This window comes from Corapipo altera, unplaced genomic scaffold, assembly GCF_003945725.1.
Source record: "Corapipo altera isolate COAL_440 unplaced genomic scaffold, ASM394572v1 268, whole genome shotgun sequence".
In the NCBI taxonomy this organism is placed as follows: Eukaryota; Metazoa; Chordata; class Aves; order Passeriformes; family Pipridae; genus Corapipo; species Corapipo altera.
The window spans coordinates 9,247,076-9,269,983 of NW_020884901.1; the positions used below are offsets into that span (position 1 = coordinate 9,247,076).

The 22,908-nt window shown below is 49.3% G+C and overlaps 1 protein-coding gene across 1 annotated transcript in view; it reads right to left on the reverse strand.

The window, feature by feature from the left end:
• Positions 1–22,908, reverse strand: part of LOC113950376 (voltage-dependent N-type calcium channel subunit alpha-1B-like) — a 162,088-nt gene that overhangs the window by 41,278 nt on the left and 97,902 nt on the right. The window contains exons 4-6 of the mRNA XM_027650180.1: positions 15,028–15,119; positions 12,944–13,096; positions 8,175–8,362 (exon numbers count right to left, since the gene is read on the reverse strand). Coding sequence (XP_027505981.1) covers positions 8,175–8,362; positions 12,944–13,096; positions 15,028–15,119 — 433 coding nt within the window. The remainder of the gene's footprint in view (positions 1–8,174; positions 8,363–12,943; positions 13,097–15,027; positions 15,120–22,908) is intronic.

A 22,908-nucleotide genomic window follows, 5' to 3' on the forward strand; every position in this document is an offset into this window, starting at 1 on the left:
AGAAATCACAACAGGCCCTTTGCTGTGGACAAGACCACGGAGGCACATTTCTCCCCAGCCCTGTGAGCACTGCTGGTTGCATCTGAACTCCCCCAGAGGGGGACAGAGCCCCCGGCTCCATCTTCATAAGAAAGATCTAAAGCTCTTGGTGAGGGGATGCTGCTTTATGTTATTGATTTCCCTTCTGCTTTCTGTTGCACATCCAACCTGCACCTTTGCACAACCTCCCTGGAGGGTTTGGTTCAAGAAACCAACTCACAGTGTAAGTAACCAGTGTCAGTCACATCCCAAACCCTCCTGAGGAGCAGCACCTTGGATTCCTCAACTTTCAGCTGTGGCTGATGAAAATTGAATATCAGTAGTTTGATCTTCATAAATAAATCTTTTACTGGCACAGGTTGCCCAGAGAAGCTGTGGCTGCCCTTGGATCCCTGGAAGTGTCCAAGGCCAGGTTGGACGGGGCTTGGAGCACCCTGGGATAGTTGAAGATGTCCCTGCCCATGGCAGGGGGTGGGACTGGATCATCTTTAAGGTTCCTTTCCAACCCAAAAAAGTCTGTGATTCTATGGAATGCCCCCAGAAAGACATGTGTGAGCTCTGGCACAAACAGGTCCTCTCCTGCCCCTACAAACCCCAACACAGCCACCATCCCACCCCCAAAACCATCTCTGTCTTGGGCTGGAAATGGAACAATCATATCCCAGCCTTTCCTTCCTTTATCTTTATAGGAATAAAGAAATTCAAAGACACAAAGGGGAATGAAAAATACCAAGTGAATCATAAACTGTTATAATTCAGTGAGGGTAAAGTTCTAGCTGCCATCTAATTTAAGGTAGACTTATATTTTATTTGAACTGTTCATTCCTACTTACAAGCATATTAGGTTAGGTCCAGTCCATGGTCTTGAAATACCCACTGGACACTAATATTTGTCAGTAGAAAACAGAAGAAACATGAAAAATCTCTTGCCATTAATATCAAAAGCCAGTGAGTGCACACTCTGACATTTCTCCTTTCCTGCAAGGAGCCCCTGCTTTGCAAAGCAAATTCCACCCCGTAGCTTTGAACTCCTGTGGAGAAAAGATAAAAGGTGAAACCCCTGCTCTTTGAAAGTCAACACCAACATTTCTGCCAAGCTGAGATGAATCAGGTTTGCCCCATGGTTTTCTGAGGGAGGACTGGGAGCACAAACACCCTCCTCAGCTCCTTGGGAGCTCATCGAGCACCTCCACGTCAAAGGCACGGCTGCAGCTCACGGAGATCAAATGGTGTCAGGATCAAACTTGTGCAGGGACCACAGCAAGGAGCTCCAACATCTTCCCAAACCACTGAGGAGACTGTGGAAAGCACTCCAAGCTCACCACAGTCATAGGTCTACACCAGGGTCTACCTACTCAGGGTATCCTGTGATTCTTTACTACACAACATTTATTAAAAGGAGCAATGTTATCGAGGCATCTCATGGAAAGGAAATTTTTAAAGCAACCACAGAAGCAAAACAGCACAGAAAATGTGATTCCTCTCCCATATATGTGGAGAGTTATAAGTTTCACAGTGACTAGGAGGGAGTACCTCAGTAAGGCCACCAGCTGTCCCCTCTCCACTGACAGGCTTTGTGATTAATGCTTCCACTTAGCATAGTAAAATAATTATTTTAATTGGAGATTCGTGGTCAGGCACAAATCTTTTCAGGTTTTTCTCACTTTGCAAACAGGAGAGTGTTTCACCATGGACAACAAGGGTCTTGCATGGTCCAAGCTGAGAATTACTGCACAGGAAAGGGAACAAAGAGTTGCACTATTGCCTCTTGAAAAGGTTTCACACCCCCAGACAGACCATATTAGCAACAGATGAATCACTGTCATTCACAAACATGGAGAGGTAAACAAGATGACCTGAAATCCCACTGTTTCACTTGAAAACCAGATCTGGAGGAAGATCTGGACACAGAGCACTGGGCATCACAGCTTCTCTTGCTCAGCAGCTACGTCATTTCCTCCCACCTCTGTCTTTGTCCCCAGCACTCAGCCTCTGTTTTTTTATACCCAGATTCTACCCCTTAGTTTGCCAAGAGCTTGGAATCCCTCACTGGGAACATCCTCCCTCAGCATCCTGCAGCTCCAGCAGCCACTGGTTACAGAGTGCAGAGAGCCGTGCTCAAAGCATGCTATCAAACATTTGGCATATTCAAATACTTTATGGGAAATGATGAATAAATTTAATAGTCCCAGGAGACAGTCTGATCACCAGGTACCACTTATTTCACCCTCAAAGTGTCCCCCAGCACCCACACCACACCAGGGTGGGGATGGGGCACCAACCAGGGTAGAGGCTTCTGAGAAATAAAAATGTGGGGTTTTATACAGACATATCGTGAAGTTGTAAGATATCCAAGTTCCAAAAACTGGACTTCAGTATCAGGGTCTTTTTCGGCTGGATAAAGGAGATACAAAAGTTCCTAAAAATTAAAATCTTTTGGGGCCTCTTTTGTACACAGGGGTTCTTTTTTCTCTTTGGGCTAAGAACAAAGGAAGATCCATCAGCTTTGACAGAGGACACCTTGCAGCCTAATCAGAAGAAAGGGAAAGCCTCTTTTTCAGAGAAAAGAAACCTTTTTAGGCAAAAATGAATATATTAAACTGATCTGGAAAAGGGTGGGATTTTGTGAAACTATAAAATGTATAAGATTTAAACCCAAAGGGTCTTTTTCCCCGGAAAAAAACCTGGTGAGAGAAAGACCCGGCGCGCTGAATAAATTCTTCCTTGTTTCTTTGTTCCTTGAGTTTCTGCCATCTTTCTACATTTAAAAGAGGGATTTTTCCCACAGGCTGGTAGACACTGTGGGGAGACACAACTCCTGTCCCTGGACCAGCCTGGGACCAGCCTAATCCCTGCTGCAGAGGTCAGGTTTGCCACTCCAGGGCATGTGGTACTCGAGCAGCATTGTGGCCCACAGGGAGTTGGTGGTCCCTAAATTTTTCCCTAATTTCATGATCCAGAAGATGCTCAGCCTGTACTTGAGGGCTCTCTGCTCTGTCTGCACTGGATAAGGCTGAAGTGCTGCTCAGAACACTGGGCTGTGACACTGATTCCTCCCACACTGAGGAAACAGTTTAGTTTCTCTATTTCAGTGCATTCCCAGATCAAATTGAAGCCCTGAATTACAGGAGGTAAATGCACTCCATTTGCTGGAGAAAAGGTTCTTCCCCATCACCACCTTTCCTAAATCACCTGTTGCTCCTTGACTCAGAGCACAAACAGGCCACAGCTCCCAGAAATGCTTGTCTGGAGGAATTGTTCCAGTGCTTTTGTGCTGTTGATGCAGGAAGGCCTTTTCCTGAGCTTATTATTAAAGCATTTCCCCCAACTGCTGATTCAGCCTTTTTTACTTCGAGCATAAATCACCCTCCAGACAAAGTCTTGCTGGAGAGCTTTCATTGGCCCCAATTAAAAGGAAACTCTCTGTAAGAACAAAGAATGGATCAGCAAGGAGAAAATGGGCTGAGATTTGTCAACTTGCTTTCTGCTTGCCCTCCTAATTCCTCAATTTATCACAGGAGAAGAACATGGATATTTGCAAGGCAGATTGCTTAATGCAAAGCCTGTGCTAAGGTCTCTCTAAAACTGTAGGAAGGCTGTCCCTGGACCACACAGAAAGTCACCTCAACCCTTTGGAAATGGCTAAATAACCCTTCCCAATAAAGTGCTTGCTCTGGACAGACCTGAGCCCAAATCATCCAACCCAAGGCCAAGCTCCCATTTTCCTGAACATCACTTGGCACCAAACTCTTCAGTCTACCTGATGCCACCACAAAGCAGCTTTTTCAGTCTCAAATCTTCTTTCAGGACAGAGCAGATGAAATAGTTCGATTAATGCTGAATTTAAAAGGCACGTTTCACCCCGTGACTGATCCCTGCCTTCACCACTAAAAATCCTGACTCTCCCCAACACCCCCCCAATCAATGGAGCAGCAGGAAGAAGGGAGCAATAACAAAGCCCTGGTGATGCAAAGCAATCAATCAACTGGCGTTTTTCAGAAGGAAATGAACGGCCCATTAAGGAGGAAGTTGTAACCTCAACATTCCTGTGCTGGGTCCAGTCCCAGACTGCCTGGCATCACAGGGGTTTCAGCCCTGAGGAACAGCCCCCAGGCAGGGCTGTCTGCTCTGACAGAAGAAAGGGAGAGGGTTGGCACAAGGAAGGTGACAAACCTGCCCCAACTGTGGGCACAGCAGGGAAGGGGGGAAGGAAGGGCCCTGCTGAGGCTGAGGAACAGCAGCTCTCACACAGTTATGGAATGGTTTGGGTTGGAAGGAACTTTAAAGATCATCTTGTTCCACTAGGGAGACCTTCCACCAGCCCAGGTTGCTCCAAGCCCCGTCCAACCTGGCCTTGGACGCTTCCAGGGATCCAGGGGCAGCCACAGCTTCTCTGGGCAACCTGGGCCAGGGCCTCCCCACCCTCACAGAATTCCTTCACTATATCTAACCTGAACATCCCCTCTTTCAGTTTGTACCCATTCCGCCTTGTCCTTTCCCTCCAGTTCCTGATGAAGAGTCCTTCTCTGGCTTCCCTGAAGGCCCCTTCAGATCCTGGAAGGTGCTGTGAGGTTCTCCACACAACCTTTTCCTCTTCAGGTTGAACAGCCCCAACTTTCCCAGCCTGTCTCCATATGGGAGATTCTCTATCCCCTTGTCAACATTGTGGCCTCATCTGGACTTGCTCCAACAGTTCCATGTCCTTCTTATGTTGGGGGCACCAGACCTGCACAATTTTCCCTGCTTTCTACTTAGTTCCTAGAAGAAAAAGCACCAGCCTTTTTAATTCCTAAAGCATCATCACAGTTCACATGGACCACATCTTGCCTCTCGTGGACCCACAGCCTTTTGCAAATCTTAATTAAACAAAACATGAAAAGTAGGTCCACAGCTCAGCTCTGATGAGTCTTCTGCACCAGGGGAACGCTGCTCTCCCTGAGGACCCCAAGGGCTGGGACTGGCAGGGAAAGGAGCTCCACCACCACTGCAAAATTTTCCTGAGGAAAAAACATTCTCCTCAGCAGTGGAGAACCCAGATGGGGAATCAAAGCTCCCTGAACAAGGGACACTCACCCACTGTCTGACTCTGAACATGCTGGTTTGCACCCTGTCCTCCCAAACCAAGGAGAAGGACACACATTCACTAACTCCACCTTTTGAGCCCTGGATGCAAGAGGCAACACCTTCCAGCTTCTTCCCATATCAACCCAGGATGGGACCAGAAAAGACCAGGCTGATTCAGGCAGCACCAGTGTGCAGGTGCTGAACTGTCTGGTGCTGGTGGATGGATTGCACCCAAAGAGGAGTGGTCAGGTCAGGAGAGGGCCCTTGTGAGATCCCACCTGCACAGCTGCCTCCAGCTCTGGGGTCCCCAACACAAGAAAGATGTGGATCTGCTATGGGGGGTCCAGAGGAGGCCACGAAGATGTTCCAAGGGCTGCAGCCAGGCTGGGAGAGCTGGGGGTGCTCACCTGGAGAAGAGAAGGATCCAGGAAGACCTGAGAGCCCCTTCCAGGGCCCAAAGGGGCTCCAGGAGAGCTGGAGAGGGAGTGGACAGGACAAGGGATGGAGGGACAGGACACAGGGAATGGCTTCCCACAGCCAGAGGGCAGGGATAGATGGGATATTGGGAAGGAATTGTTGGCTGTGAGGGTGGGGAGGCCCTGGCCCAGGTTGCCCAGAGAAGCTGTGGCTGCCCCATCCCTGGAAGTGTCCAAGGCCAGGTTGGATGGGGCTTGGAGCAACCTGGGCTAGTGGAAGGTGTCCCTGCCCATGGCAGGGGTGGACCTGGACCCTGCCAGGCTTTAAGTCCCTTCAAACTCAAGCCAGTGTGTGATCCTGTGATTCTGTGACCAGCTGCATTTCTGTTACTCTTGTAGTCTGAGAGCTGCACCCACCACGAGCCCCCACAGAGGGTTTTCAGCCACTGCAGCCCGTGGTTTGGGCTTTTGTCTCCTTTTTAAATCTTGTGAACTCAGAATAGGCACAGAAGACACCAAAACAAAAGCCAAGTGGCCAGAAAACTGCCCATGACTGAAGCTGTGAAGAGGTTCGTCAGGGTCATCTTCTCCACCCACAGATTCTCTCAGCAGAAGCACAGGCAGGTCCTCAGCAAGCAGAGCAGCACAGGGAGGGGGTGACACAGCACTCAGGGACAGGGAACAGGGGGCAGAGGTGGCTTCTGGCATCATTTACATGAGCTGAGGGGACCCTCAGACCTGACAGAGAAGTGAACCCACCAAACACCAAAACCTAAACTGGGGTCTCAGACGTGATGTACAACAAACACTCAACAGCAGCTCCTCCAGCAACCTGTTCCCAGTGAGATTAATGGGGGTCTGGGATGATACTGTAAGAGTTCCAAAGCAAGCCCCAAAATCAATACCCCAATAGTAGGCTCTGGGTTTTGCACGTGGTACAAGAGGCAGTTTGGGAGAAGATGATCTAATTCACCACATATTGATTAATCAATTCAGGCAGGATGCTAATGGGCTTTTCTTACAACACTTGGCACTGGAAGGAAGGAGCAGGAATGCTGAATGAGAGGGGGAGAAACTGGTTGTGTGATGAAGTTTCAGGGAGGGGGGAGCATGGAGTGGGGAAATGGGCCCTTCTAGAGATCACTCTAAGTGGTCTGAGACTGGGAATAAATGGAGAAGCTGAGCAACGAATGGAGAAGGTAATAAATCAGGTATATTGGCTTCAAACCCAGTAGAATTGTACCTTGCAATTTACTGTGGCTGATGAAAATCCTTTCCTTTTGCTACAAAAACCCTCCCAGGAAGGGCTGTGAGAGAGCCCAGCATGGGTCTGGAGGCTGTAATGAAGCAGAGTGAACACACTGCCATCCTCCTGCCACTGGATGGGTGGAGGGCATTAGCAATGCCCACTTTAGTTATTTTCCCACGTAAAATACCAGCTCAAACAAGAGCATTGCACTGCCTGAAAGGCAGCAGTCGGTCAGTCATTGCTAACTGGGTGAGATTGTCCTGCTCTGGGAAACTTGAGCAAACAAGAGGTTTTGACAAAAACTGTCAGCAAAGACCCCTGTGAGGAAATTCAGCCCCATCTTCACAGCCAACAGGGTGGTGCCAGGTGTGAAGGTGGGTGGTAGGGCTTCGTAAAATTGTGTTGGAGTTGCCCAAACTAGTCCTGGCCCTCAGTGCTGAGGTCCAGTTGATGCTGCTCACTGATGGAAATTAAAAGTTTGATCACAAAGGCTGCACCCAAGAGAGGAAGAGACTTCCTCAAGAGAGCAAAGCCCCAGGTACAAAATATTAAGGAGTCACTGGTTTTGCCACCCAATGTTGTGCAATTTGGTAATTTACTGATTTACTACAGGACATTGTGAGAACTTGCTCCTGCTCACCCACCCATCCCACAGCAGCACCTTGGAGTGCCACAGCAATTCCTACACTTGGCAACACCCCACTGACACAAAACATGCTACAGGAAAGCAAATTACAGAATCCCAGAATCAGTTGGGTTGGAAAAGGCCTCTGAGATCATCAAGTCCAACCTGTGACCCAACCCCACCTTGTCACCCAGACCATGGCACTGATGCCACATCCAGGCTCTGCTCAAACACCTCCAGGGACGGGCACTCCACCCCCTCCCTGGGCAGCCCATTCCAAGGGCTGATCCCTCTCTCTGCAAACAACTTCTGCCCAATGTCCCACCTAAACCTGCCCTGGGGCAGCTCAAGGCTGTGCCCTCTTGTCCTGCTGCTGGTTCCTGGCAGCAGAGCCCGACCCCCCCCCCGGCTCCTCTCTCCTATCAGGGAGTTGCAGAGAGTGAGAAGGTCTCCCCTGAGCCTCCTCCTGTCCAGGCTGAGCCCCCCCAGCTCCCTCAGCCTCTCCTCACAGCACTTGTGCTCCAGACCCTTCCCCAGCCTCGTTGCCCTTCTCTGGACATGACCTCAAACCCCCACAGGCCATGGTGGTGGCTCAAAGGCTCTCACAGCACCTGCAGAACAACCCCCAGGAAAACAGGAACAATCCTCTTAAAAAGCAGAGTGAGGTGCTACGAGAAAATACACAAATTAAATCCCTTTTTTCTTCCAGAACAACATTTCCCAGACTGCCACAAGGCACAAGAGCACCCCAGGAGCCCTCCAGGCCCTGCAGCAGACTCACATTGTAGAGGATGTCTGTCCATCCCTCCATGGTGATGCACTGGAAGACGGTGAGCACAGCGAAGAGGATGTTGTCGAAGTTGGTGATGCCGTAGTTGGGCCCTTGCCAGTACTCCCTGCAGGTGGTCCCGCTCTCACACTGCCTGGCAGGGGGCTCCTCTCCACAAGGGAAATCTCCCACCTCATCACCTGCAGAGAGGGGAGAAAAGTTACCACCTGAAGCCACGAAAGCAGCTGGACCCTCCCTGTGGCACTGCGGGGACATCAGGCACATCTTGGGTTTCCACTATAAAGTCATCAAGCCCATGTAATCATTTATCTGCTGCTGTGGTGTAAGAGATGGTTTAGGGCACAGCAGAGTGCCCATAATTTATAGTTTGCCCCACCTCATGTCATGGAATCACGGAAATTACCTCTATGATCCTCATGTCCAACCATCATCACAGCACCAGCACAATGTTCACCATAAACCACATCCCCAGGTGCCACATCCCCAGGATTTTGAACATTTCCAGGGATGATCACTCCACCACTTTCCTGTTCCAGTGCCTGACCACCCTTCCAGTGGAGAAATTTTCCCTAATCTCCACGTGGTGCAACTTGAGGCCGTTTCCTCTCATCCTGGCACTTGTCACCTGGCAGAAAAGGCTCCCAAACTGCTAAGAATTTCCAGCTTATGACAGCTGACCATGTTTAAGAGGCCTGCAAACAGTGTAAGAGCAGCTGTATGTGAGAAACACCACAAAAACCCCCCAAAGTGTGGTAAAAAAAACAAGGGCTTGGGGATAGCACCTAATTCAAACACCCTCCTACAGCACAGCCAAGGGTTAATATTGACACTATAACATTAAAGCTGAAGGGGAGGTTCTGGGTCAAGAAAGATCTGGTTGTGGACAGCCCCAGAATTGTCCAGGTACAGATATTAGGCCCTTTTTCTCATAAGGGAGTTCCACCACAGCAGCCTGAAGGGTGGACTGAGGGCTCCAGCCCCTCTGTAAGTGCCACATTTTTGCTCCATGTGGCAGGGAAAGCATCCAGCTGATGGTGCTTCTCTGCTGGGTTTCATTTCACACCCAGAGAAGGCAAAGGTGGGTGAATCTGTCAATGAAGGACCACCAGGGATGGCCAGGAGGGTGCTCAGCACCTTCCAGGGTGAAGCCTGAAGGATTTCAGCCCTCCAGAGCAGCTGGGAAAATTAAAGTGCTGAGTTTTCAGAGTAACCAAACATGCTAAGTAATATTCCTATTTACAGAGATGCAATTTGGGGAAGCATTAAAGGGTTTTTAAAGCGACACATTATGGTAATGGAGCAGCAAACTGCACAAAATCCAATTCACCAGGGGGGAAACAAGAGCAGCACTAATGAGAATTAGGAATAAACATTCCACAGAGCAGAGGCTGCAGGAGGAAAACAAGGTTGTCACTGTGGACCAGGATAAGAATGTGTGCATATATATATAAATATATATATTTATATGTGACACGCTTTCCTGTTGACTCAACACCTTGATGCAGGGCAAAGCTCCAGCTCCCATATGGGTCACCACAGGCTTTCACGAGGGCTTAGTGAGAGAAGGCTGCAAAAAGAAAATATCAAATCTGGCTTGTGCAGATCGTTTGTGAGGGTGCATTAAAAGGGGATCCAGTTTCATCTCAGTTTGGCTTCTTGCTGCCAGGTAATGCTGTGAAAATTCAGTTCACAGAGGGTTGGGTGGGGGTTTTTCTTTTTTTAAAAAAAAGAAAAGAACTGGCCCCATGGCTGGAGAAGGCAGAGAAAAGGGGAATCTCAAAGAAAAATGGGAAATAAACGTGATGCCCTTCTGTTTTGGAGCAGCTTCAGGGCACTTGGGCTGGGTGAGCTGCTTAAAAATGATCCTGAGTCAGGAAAACAGGACAGAATGGAGGATGCAGGGAGAGGGAAACAAGTCAGGTATCCACTGGAACATGCTCTGCCATCACAGTTGGAAGGAATCCACAAGGATCATCGAGTCCAGCTCTGAAGGGAATGGCCCAAGCAGGGATCAAACCCACAACGTGGGTGTTGTCAGCACCCTGCTCTGACCCGCTGAGCTAACACTGATTTTCACCCATTTTTATTCCAATAAAGCTGTATTTCCACACTGCAGAGCTCAAATTGCCCCATTTTGGTCCCCACCATCCCTCCTCGCTGCAGTTTATCCCTGACCCGCCCGGGGCTGCGGGCTCAGCAGGGTTAGAGCAGCACTCGTTGCTGACACCTCCACTTGGTTCCCCTCCTGATGCGCTGAGGTGACACTTGGTACCTCTCATGTGGCTCCCGATTCCAGGAAAAATCCCAGGAGCTCGCTCACTTTGGGGATTTGGAACAGACACAAGCACGAGCGACTCCTCCTCCTCCTCCTCCTCTCATTTCCTCCCCTCCGGCAGAGGCGTCTCTTTAATGAGCTTCCCATTTCCACTCTCCGGCCCGCTCGGAGCCCGCGGCTCGTTAATGCACCTCTTTGGAGATGCTGATGAGGTTTTAAAAGGCTCCGCTGATGGGTTGTGGCCGCTCTGCAGCTCCAGGGACTGCAGCGCCAGGAAACCCTCCCCGCATCTCCCTCCCAGAAACACCATTTCCCGCCCAGCAGCTGGGATTGATCCCCGTAATTCAGCCAACGACATCAATCAGCACTTCGGGACAGAGGTGCTCGATGCCCTTCAGGACAGGGGGGTGCACAGACACCTTCCACACCCGCGGGGAGGGGGTTCAGGGAAGCTGATCCCATCACCTCCCACTGAGGTGCCGGGTCATGGGATGCAGGGATGGAATGGAATATGCTGAGATGGAAGGGACCCACGGGGATCATCCAGTCCAAGTTACAGGACAACCCAACAATCCCTGAGAGCGTTGTCCAAACCCTCCTGGAACTCTGGCACCCTTGGTGCTGTGCCCACTGCCCTGGGGAGCCTGGTCAGTGCCCAACCACCCTCTGAGGGAAGAACCTTTGCCTGAGATCCAACCTGACCCTGCCCTGACACAGCTCCAGCCATTCCCTGGGTGCTGTCCCTGGTCCCCCCAGAGCAGAGCTCAGTCCCTGCCCCTCCTCTGTCCCTCCCCAGGAAGCTGGAACTGCCATGAGCTCTCCCCTCAGTCTCCTCTTCTCCAGTTGAACACCCCAAGTGCCCTCAGTGTCCTCCCACAGCTTCAAATCAAGGCCCTTCCCCATCCTCGTTGCCTCCAGTTTACACAGAGCTTTGCACCAGCAGGCGAAATTCTTCCTTATGTTCCTATGGAATGTTTTCCTAACATTCCACAGGACCAGAAGCTCATCCAAAGCTCTGTGTGAATCAAGTGTGTTCAACTGTTTCCATGTTGCTTTTAGAAAGCTCTGTGAGGGTGCCCAGAGACTTGGCAGGGATGTTGTTTTATTATCATTTGAATGCATGTAAATAAATTAAGACCTACTAGTGAAAATCAACAAAAATACAGGATTGTGTTTTGAAGACAGTTGCTTTTACCTTAAAATGCAGTGATTTGAAGACAAGAACAATATTTTCTTCTAGGCACAGCCCAGTTGCCCAGAGAAGCTGTGGCTGCCCCATCCCTGGAAGTGTCCAAGGCCAGGTTGGATGGGGCTTGGAGCAACCTGGGCTAGTGGGAGGTGTCCCTGCCCCTGGCACGGGGTGGAACTGGATGGGCTTTAAGGTCCCTTCCAACCCAACCCATTCCATGATTTGACCTGGCAGCTGGTCCCAGCCAAGGGACTCTGGGAATCATTCTTCTCCTCCTCCATCTCCTGGGGTTTCTCACTCCATCACAGGCAGACACATCATTTACTCTTCAGTGCCCAATGTCCCTTGTCCTTCTCTGAAAGTTATTTTTTATCCTTTCTCCATCAAAGGACTCCTTACCTTCCACCTATTGTCCTTTCATTTTTCATTTGCTCCCAGTCTTTCCAATCGTTTACTGTTTCCCACCAAAGTTTTCTCATACCCATGCAAATTCCCCAGAAACCTTCCAAGGAAATTTAACATTCGCTGGCTTAAACTCAATGAGAATGTGAACAGACACCACTAAATAAGAAAAAATAATTTAAAAAATAAATTAAAATAATAAAAAATAATAAAATAATAAAATAATAAAATTAATAAATAAAAATAATAAAAAATAAAAAATAAAATAATAAAATAATAAAATAAAAATTATTTTTAAAAAATAAAAATAATAAAATAATAAAATAAAAATTAAAATTTATAATAAGATAAGAAAATTAAAAATAAAAGTAATAAAATAATAAAATAATAAAAATAATAAAATTAAAATTAAAATTTATTATAAAATAATAAAATTAAAAATTAAAATAATAAAATTAAAATAAAATTTATAATAAAATAAATAATTTTTAAAACCCTGCTTTTATAATAAAATAAATAATTAAAAAGACTCCACTTTTCAGCAAGCTGAAACAACAGGAATTTGGTTCTGTATATCTACTATGAAAAAATTCTTCCATGAGAGGAGGCCCTAAGCACCTTTTTCTCATTATTGTGTAGACTGAGAGCAGCCCAGGAGTGCTGTGGGGGTATAACAGAGAGGAGAATCTGTCCTAATGAATGTAGGATGAGTTAACTCCTGTTAACTCTTGGAGTTGGTTTTAAAGAGGGAGAAAATGCAGAGAAAATGCAGCGAACGTGGAAAAGGGTGAAGGAAAAGCAACATAAGAGCGGGATAGGAAGATCCTGAGGAGATGAAGGGGACCAGGAGCATCCTGATGACACACTGGGAGGGGAGGGAAGCTCCAAGCTCACCTGTCTCGTTGGAGAAGCAGGTTTTGTGGAACTTGCCCATGTAAAACTCCAGCCCGATGATGGCAAACATCACGATGGCGAAGAAGAGGAGCAGCCCGATCTGCAGCAGGGGCACCATGGCCTTCATGATGGACTTGAGCACAACCTGCAGGCCTGGGGGGACAAGGAGAACGTGTCAGGGAGGGAAGGGAAAAAAAACAAGGGCTTGGGGGTGGAGGGAAGGCAGGAGAGAGGGGCTGTCTGAGGGAAAGTTTAGGCTTGGCAGTGCCACCAATGCTGCTCTTCCCAGGGGGTCCTAAAAATGATGCCACAGCCACGAGGAGTTCAAGAGCAGGAGAGACAATCAGGAGTTATCTTTTCGTGATGTCTTTTCTTCAGGTGACAGATTCAAAGGGTTCTTAAGCATCAGAGACCCAAAAAGGGTTTTTCCTGAGCCAGACACTGAGCCTGGAGCTGAGCCAGGTTCTCGAGGCAGGTCCTGCAGCAGCAGAGCTGGGCATGGCTCTGGTTCCCCTGTCCCAGAGGGTGCTGGGCTGACCAGGAGCTGCCTCTCCCTCCACAGCACATGGAACAGCCACGATGCTGCTCCTGGAGGAACAATCCCTGTCTCCAGGGCTGTCCATCCAAAGCTTTTTCACCAGCACTAAAGCTCATTTTCAATTAAAACCAGGGGAGATAAGGGAGAGGCTGGAGAGATAATGGCAAAAAGATGCCCACAACAAAAAACCTGCAGTGATAAGCAGCAGCTGCCTTGGTGGCCTGTCCTAAGGGGAGGAGAAAGAAGGATCATCCTTGTCTTGCCACCTTGGACAGCACTGGTGAGGTCAATATGGGGACACGCAGGAAAAAAAGGGATGGAAAAAGTACTATGGGGGTAGAAGGAAAGTGTAAACGTGGCTGTGTGTGATTGCACCTCAGGGTTGTACATCTGCTACGGGGGGGGAAAAGCCACAGTTTTCACAGCATCCCTAAAAACCTGAGAGCAAATATTGTGGGAAAATATTGTGCTGGGTCAGGACACGTCACCACGGGGGAGAACAAGTCCTGCTGGGGGGACAGCTCTGAGGGGCCACCTCCCTCCTCTGTCACCCTTAGACTGTCATTACCACACCTTGCACAGGCAAGAAGTCCATGAAAAAACAGCCAGCAGCATCTTATTAGAAATCCTGACAATAAATGTCACCCTTCCCAAGCCTAGCCAAGGACCCCTCCTGGGTGGGAATTCAGGCTGAAGCCCTGCCCATGAAAAATGCCGATGGCAGGAAATTTTGGTGCAGTGATTACAAAGCATCACCTCTTGCTGGGTGTCCACAGCACCAAAGTGTCAGCCCTGAAGCAGCCAGGGAGGTGGTAGAGCTGGTGACCCAGGAGGAGATGGGACTGACTGGCTGCCAAGGGGTCAATATAGGCAAGACCAGAGCATCCCACAAAGCTGCAGTTCCCTTTCAGCAGCTCCTGCTGGAGGGTCAAACCTCTCTGTTCCTCCTTCAGAACTGAAACCCACTCCTGACTGCAGCAGGCAGAGGGGACAGGGACAAATAAAAAGGCAGGAAGGCACGGTGTGAGGACTGGGATGGATTCAGGGCATCAGCAAGGCAGGATGCAGCTCCTCACTGGAGCATTCACCTTTCATTTAACACATAAAATATAGGAAGCTGCCTATTGAGTAGAAAAAGCCAAGTCCCACCTGCTCTTTCCCTTCATTTTTCCGTCCCCTTATTTAAAGGAAAATATCCCCAACACGAGATCTGATCAAAACCATCAGAACACCCAAGCTCGGGGCTGGGGGCCTGAAAGCTGCAGAATTTGGGTCTCGGGTCTTCACACCCCAGAGAATTAACTCACCCCCAAAGGCAAAGGGGTCCCAGGAGCGATCCCTGCCCCTCCCCTACAAATTTGGGAGGGCAGAGCTGAAATGAGCTGGCTGAGCACAGAGTGGGGTGAAAGGAAATCCGACCCTGGCAAGGGCAGGAGCCACAGCCAGCCAAGACACAGGGGGAGAAAATATTGCTCAGAAAAGCATGTAACAGCCCCCAAACCCCAGAACCCCTCAGGCTGTGAGGTGACATTGTCCTGACACTCACTCGGGATTCCCGACACCAGTTTCAGGGGTCGCAGCACTCGCACAGCTCGCAGCGTCCTCAGGTCAAAATCAGTGCCAGCAGTCGCCAGAATCCTGAAAAAAAAACAGGGAGAGAGGGCAAAAATTGAGATTCAAATGCAAATTCCTCCTTCCAAAGCATGGATTATTGTCATGTAAAACCAGCAAATAGTGGAGATGCTTTAAACTTTATACCTGTGGTCACGTTTAAGTGGTGTGCACTGAACCCCATTAACTCACACCCTCCTCCGGAGCTGCTGAGCCTTGCTCAGACCATCAAAGGATCCCCAATCTCTGCCTGCTTATTTGGCCATTGACACATCATGTGGTCACTAAAGAGCCGTGATACAGGAAAACGCTGCCCTGTTTCCCAGAAGGTGATGGAGAGAGGGAAATGAACCCCTCAGTTACACCAGAAATCAGCTGCCAGAGCTTCTCCCGGTAATAAATTCAGAAATCTCTCAAGTACTGATGCCTGGTGTTTCCCCAATACCCGAAGCAGCTTCTGGTAGTACAGTTTACTCTCTGTGTGCAAAATTAATCTTTGTTCAGAGCATCTTCTTTGAGGAGAATATTCAGAGAGGAGGATGCGAGTCTGATACACTGATATGAAATACAATGTGTGAACTCTGAGATGATATCCTGATATGAACTCTGATAGGAAATACAGCCCCCAAACCAGAATGACTCTTCAAAAGGAAATGTCTTCACCATTTGAGGGTGTAGCAAAGGAAGAAATATTGTCCACAAGCCACAATGATGGAAGCTCCTTAAGCAAAGGTTCTATAAGAGAGACACTGCCCCACCAGCAAAGCCACATTCACTACTTACTGCAGCACTTCCTATGGTGCTTCAGCAAAAATATTCTTAATTTAAGGCAGCACTCCCCTAAAAGTTGGACTTGATGATCTTACAGGTCTTTTCCAACTTAAATAATTCTCTCAGACAAGGAAACCATGCAGGTAATAAAGAGCAAACCCTCCTACCAGCTCTCCACCCTCTGCACCATTTACAGCCCTCAGGAGCAATTGCCTTTATTTTGCTGTCTCTGTCCCCAGGTTGTTTTGCCAAGGTGGAAGTGGGTGAGCACCCAGTCCACCAGTGGGGTCTGCAAGCCCCCAATTACCTGGGATCAAATGCCACCCCTGTGTGCCCACCTCTGCTGAAGGTGCTGCCTGTGGGCACCCATCCCTGACCATCACCAGGTGCTTGGCCAACCCTTCCCTGAGAGTCCCAGCAGCAACAGGGACTCACAAACCCGGCTGAAAAGTGGGATTCCAGCACTGCCAGAGGCCGTGGGAAGGGCTGGAAGGAGGTACCAGGCTCAGGCAGTGAATCCCAAGGGATATTAAGCTCCCAGGCACAGCAGGTGTCCTGTGCTGGGGCACAGAGATGCTCAGAGCACCCATAGGGTGCACCCAGGATTCATCTGCTCCTGCCCAGGAGCCCTTTTTCCTGGTTCCTTGATAACAGGCTGCTGAACATTCAGCACTGATCAGCTACCACAAAAAAAATTCACAAGAAAAAGCAGAATTTTTTTAAAATAAGATGGATAATTCTGCTCTGTGCTATACAGGATGCCTGCAAACTCAGAGGAGGGGGATGTGGCTGTGTAGGGAGATCAAATCCCTGTCCTTGACTTACTGACTGACTTAGCCCTGCTGCCAAACAAGGGCCAGGGAAGAGCAGGATCAGCATTGCTGGGCGGAAAGGGCCAGACTCCCTCAGCAGGAGGTGCTGGAGATCAGGAAAAAAACACGCTGAGATGTTGGATGGTAAGAGGCAAAAGCCAGCCAGGACCTGAGGAGTCGAGTATCCATTCCATAGGACACCTGTTCCCACATTTTCACGACCTTAAAATTCCCATTACATCAGCTCCATGGATGCAGTTTGAGCACAAGCAACAGGAGACAATTTAAATAAGAACCATCCCATGCAGAGACTTCTAATTCCATCTTCTGTACCCATGCCAGTGATTTCATTCCTCTTCTCCCTCCCCTCCATCCTCACACCTTAATTGCTCACTTACAAACCTGTGCAGTGTGGGAACATCACTGCAAGTCAAGAGACAATCTTCAACATCCACCTTGGATGTTGTTCCTGACGGCACAATCAGTCCCCAGAGAGCCAAGATGGATTTGTGCTGTCACCAGGCAGAGCCCTGCCTTGTGGTACAAGCTGAGAGAAGGGGGGCTTGATACAATTATTGGTTTGTTTTAAATTCAAAGAGAAACTGGGAGGCAATGGGAAACACCAGCAATTACCCCCTTGGTGCCAGTAAATCTTCCAATGGCTTGAATCTTCATTCCAGAGTTTTCTTCCTAACAGGCTTAATGTTAAAACACCCTGCCCAAACTATGGGAACACTCACACCCCCTTCCCCAGTCAACAAACCCTAAAGAGTCATTAATTCCCACATCAGTGGCACTGGCAGCCCCCAGCCAACCTACACAGGGCACCCCACAACCCACCATGCCCCAGGGCTGCAGAGCTGGCCCAGGGACTGTGGCACACCACAGGCACATCACCCAAACCAGCCATGAGCACAGAGCTGGGCTGGCACTGCTCCCTCTGCCCAGGGCTCAGTCACTCTGGGAAAGTAAAACAGCCCTGGTCAGATTTTACCCGGAGAAGGAAAAGAAAAATAGAGCTCATTGCTAGACAAGGTCACTTCTGGTGCAAAATCACAGAATCCCAGAATGGTTTGGGTTGGAAGGGACCTTAAAGTCCATCTTGTTCCAGCTGTCAGTGCAGGAACAGGGCAGGGACACCTTCCACTAGCCCAGATTGCTCCAAGCCCCATCCAACCTGGCCTTGGACACTTCCAGGGATCCAGGAACAGCCACAGCTTCTCTGAGCAACCTGTGCCAGGGCCTCACCACCCTCGCAGCCAGGAATTCCTTCCCAATATCCCACCTAACCCTGTCCTCTGGCAGTGGGAAGCCATTCCCTGTGTCCTGTCCCTCCATCCCTTGTCCCCAGTCCCTCTCCAGCTCTCCTGGAGCCCCTTTAGGCCCTGGAAGGAGCTCTCAGCTCTCCCTGGATCCTTCTCTTCTCCAGGTGAACCCCCCCAGCTCTCCCAGCCTGGCTCCAGAGCAAAGGAGCTCCAGCCCTTGGAGCATCTCTGTGGCCTCCTGTGGATTCACTCCAGCAGAAACAGGAGATGGAAGGGCTGAGGAGGCAGCTCTGACTCTGAACATCCACACCTGAGTCCTGCAGGTGACTGAGGGAGGTGCTGAGGGAGCCCAGGGGGGCACCCAGCGTGTTCCTGCCCGAGCTGCCAGGGCAGGGCTGGGTGCTGCAGCCTTGTCCCACCCTGGGCTCACCCCCCCCAGCTCTGGGGCTCCACACAGGCCACCCCAGCAGTGGAACTGGGGCAGAGAAGGCCCCGAGGCCTTTAAAAGTGTCGCAGTGTCAGCACCCACCCCAGGAGCCCTTGGGCTCTTACAAAGGACCCACCAGCAGCAGCTGGAGCACAACAAAGCGGCTCAGAAGCTGTGCCAGGACAGAGATGGTGCCTTTTCTCCCTACAAAATCAAAGCTAATTTACTGCTGCTCACCAATCCAGTCCCTTAAACTGCTCCCAGACATGCCTGGAAAAGTGTCCCAGTGAGGGAAAGACCTTAATTAACTCCATGGCATTTGCCAAAGTGCCACCTTTCTGTTTTGCTTTTTCCCCCACTCCAGCTGAAAGCTGCCAGCAGCCACTGAGAGTTAGGTCAGAACAAGAGGAAAATTATCATTAAAAATAAGAGAAATAGGGAGATCAAAGGAGCCAGCTGACAGGCATATCCCAACAATCCTGCTCAAGCTTCCCTGGCTGAGCAGCCAAGAGCTGAGAACAAAGCAGAGGTGATGGGTGAGACAGTGCTGGGAGAGGAAATCAGTTGGAGAAGGTTAAAAAATAATGCTAAACCAGAAGATTTTAGGTGATAACCTCACAAAGAATGGCTTGATCTGCAGCCCTCTCTGTCTCTTAATGGGTTGTACAGAAACACTGAGATTTGATATGATGCCTTCGATACCTCAAGTGTAAGTGCAACAGAACCTTATTAAATAAGTTCCTCTGTGTAATTTGCCTTTTTGCTGAGCAGGGTGGCTCAGCACCAAACCTTTCCTGCTCATGTGCTGCTGGGGAGGACCTGGGCACAAACCTGCCAGCCCTGGGTGCTCAGCACCTCGTTCTTCTTTCACCATAACTTGGTTAAATGTTGCTTTTTAAATTCATCACTTGGTTAAATGCTGTTTCCTCTCCCTCTCCTCCACTAACGAGCTCTGACTGACACCCCTTCCCAAGGACAGATGTGTGATAAATGCTTGATAACTTCGATTCCAGCAAAGCCTGGAATAAATTATAAAAGCAGCTGATTCCTTTGGGTGTAAAAGAAAGCAAAGAACGAAGGGAAAGTTCCTTTCCTGAATGTTCTGGTAACATAAATAATTAGCACTCCATTCCTTTCAGTACCTGGGAGCTCAGGGTTGCTGTGCACTGGTTCAGCTGTTGGAGAAATACCAGGGAAGGAATCTTCTCATTGAAGCCCTGACAAAAGAAAATGCTTTGAAACTCCTTCAGGTTTAGCCCCAGAGCTCTAAATCCAGAGGACTGGAGTGGGGAAAGGCCAACCCTGCTCTGAGGTGCTCTAAACCTCATTCCTCACTTTCTCCATAACTTGTTTTAAATGCTGTTTTCTCTCCCTCTCCTTCACTAACAAGCTCTGACTGACACCCCTTCCCAGGGACAGATAAATGCTTGATAACTTCCATTCCAGCAAAGCCTGGAATAAATTATAAAAGCATAATACCAGGAAAGGAATCTCTTTATTGAAGCCCTGACCGAAGAAAATGCCTTGGAACTCCTCCAGGTTTAGCCCCAGAGCTCTAAATCCAGAGGACTGGAGTGGGGAAAGGCCAACCCTGCTCCCTCAGGATCATCCCCACCTCTCCCTCCTCCTGCCTTAGTGGCCTTTCAGTAGATTCATTTCAGATGAGCAGGTGCCAGAGGTGCTTTGCATCTCCCCCGGGGAGGGAAGAAGCAGAGGAACAGACACCCAGGAGGTGCCCTGAGAGACAGCCAAAACCAGAGGATCAAAAATACAGGTTATGGGTGCGTTTCACCACTCAGAGGAGCAACCCAGCAACCAGGCAGGCCATGGCCAGCACACTGATCTGCAGGGGATGGAGCACATTGTCCTCCCAGTCTCCTGCCATCCCTGGCTATAAATCACCCCCGAGGGATGGGATGGGATGTTCAGGGAAGAACAGGAGCTGCTCCCAAGCCCAGCAGCTTGCGTGTGTGTGCTCCTGCACAGATAACACCCAGTGACAGCAGAGAGCAGAGAGATGAATCACTCAGAGCCATTAACACTTCCCAGGGGATCTCACCACTGGAGCCAGGGCAGCTTCTGCTACAGGAGGAATCACTGGCAAATAAATTGTAGGCATTTTGAATGTAACTTTGCCATTTTTTATCAACTCTAGTCCTAGAAAGTCAGTGGAAAGGGTAATTTTATTGGACACCTTACCCCAAACAGCAGTTCCTAAGAACCAAGTCAATCCCTTCAGCAGGATTAGGAGAAACACTAAATACTCTGCAGACAGCTTCCCTCAAAAAAGGATAAAACCAGCAGCTGGCTTATGAAAAGAAATAGCAACTGTCACTTTCTACCCACAGATTCAACCCCACCTAACTCAGGCACTTTGGCAGCATCAACCCCAAAATATCTGACAGAGAGAAAACTCCAGTAAATCCCCCCTCATTCCCAGAGCCTGGCTTTGAGCACAGGTTGGATAACAAGCCCCAGAGACCCCCAGGAAATGGGATCCAATGGGGAAAACAAACAAAATAAATATCTTAATGAGTATTGGATGAGTAGTTTAAAGATATTTCCCCCATCCAAGGGTGTACTGACTGACACCTCTGTGACTGTTGCCCACCTTCTCCTTCCCAGTGTCTCCTCCACTGCCCAGGGGCTGGAGAACACAGTGAAAAAAGAAATACTAGCTCCTCCTGGCCCTGACCTCTACCAGGGCATCAACAGCAAACAGGCAGCACCGTGGAGAAGGAGATGCCCCATTCTCAGAGCCTGACTTGGAGCACAGGCTGCCCATTTAACAAGCCCCAGAGGCCCCCAGGAAATGGAATCCAATGGGGAAAATAAATAAAATAAATAGAATAAATATCTTTATGAGTATTGGATGAGTAGTTTCAGGTTATTTCCCCCATCTCTGGGCAGCCCCTGGGCTGACTGACACCTCCATCTGTGACCATTTTCCACCCACTCCTTCCTAATGTCTCTTCCACTGCCCACGGGCTGCAGAAGGCACTGAAAAAAGAAATATTAGTTCCTCCTGGTAATGATCTCTACCAGAGTATCAACAGCAAACAGGGAACACCGTGGAGAAGGAGATGCCCCATTCCCAGAGCCTGACTTGGAGCACAGGCTGCCCATTTAACAAGCCTCAGAGACCCCCAGAAAACGGAATCCAGTGGGGAAAACAAATAAAATAAATCCCTTCATGAAGATCTGCTGAGTAGTTTAAAGATATTTCCCCCATCTCTGGGCAGCCCCTGGGCTGACTGACACTTGTATCCACGACTGCTGCCCACCTTCTTCCCAGTGCCTCCTCCACTGCCCAGGGGCTGGAGAAGGCACTGAAAAAAGAAATATTAGGTCCTCCTGGTACTGACCTCTACCAGAGCATCAAGAGCAAACAGGCAGCACCGTGGAGAAGATGCCACAGTCTCTGGCAACCCGTATCACCGGGGCATCACTGCCCTCATTCCCTCACACTCCCAGCAGGTAACAAGGGCTTGGCAGCCCATGAAGCCAAGGACAGATCTCAGGGAGAAGCCATAGCAGCTGCACACCCTGGAAGCTGCAGGAGGCTGCAGGGAGGGTTGGCAGTGCTGAGGGGGGGGTTGTGCTGAGAGCCACCTCAGCTGCAGTGACACCAAAGTGACCCCCAGTGTGGGCACTCAGGGCAGGCTCAGTCCCACTGGAGATGTGCTCAGCTGGCCTCCACTGGCACTGTGGTGACAGGACTGGCAGTGCCACGGCCCCGGATCCGCCGGCAAACGGCGACTGGAGCGGTTGGAAAGGTGCCCCTTTCCACTCAGTTTGATTTCATGGTGTCTGAGCTTTATCTTGGCTACCAAAGGCACAGAGTGGACACCAGGCCCGAGCTGATAAGTGGATCTGACGTGCTAATTGCGCCGTTTAATTGATGGCATGACCAGGTTCAGCTGCTGGCTCTGTCACTGCCCCAGCTGCCCATGGTCCCTCCCACAGCCAGGGATTTGTGATGGGATCTACTTCCCCCAGGAATCTCATTTCACTTCAATCACATCTATGATTTTCTTCCTTACTTCTAATGATTCCTCTTAAAATTCATCCTTGATTATGAACTTATACAATGATTTCCATTATATTTTGTTACATTTCCCCCTTTGAAAATCACTTCAGTACTTTCATCACTCTCTGTGTCTCCTTTGGGTGACTAATACCAAGCCTAAGCATTCAGCACAGCCCTGCATGTTGCATCTAAACCTGCTCCTAACCTTCAAAGCTCATCAACAGCTCAATGTACCAGATCCCACCCCTTTCCTTAACACCTGCTCAGAGCAACTCAGGCTGATCCCTGTGCTCAGACAAACATGTTGATTCCAAAACTGACTGTTTCCATCAAAACAGCCTCACTGTGGGGAAGGAAAACCCTCTCTTCAGCTGTAACATGAAGGCAAAGTAAAATACACCAAGGAAATGACAATATTCAACATTACAGGGATCCAGAGACACAAAGAGAGAGAAGAAAAGAGAAAGGGAAGGGAAGGGAAGGTTTGGGAAGGTTTGGGAAGGGAAGGTTT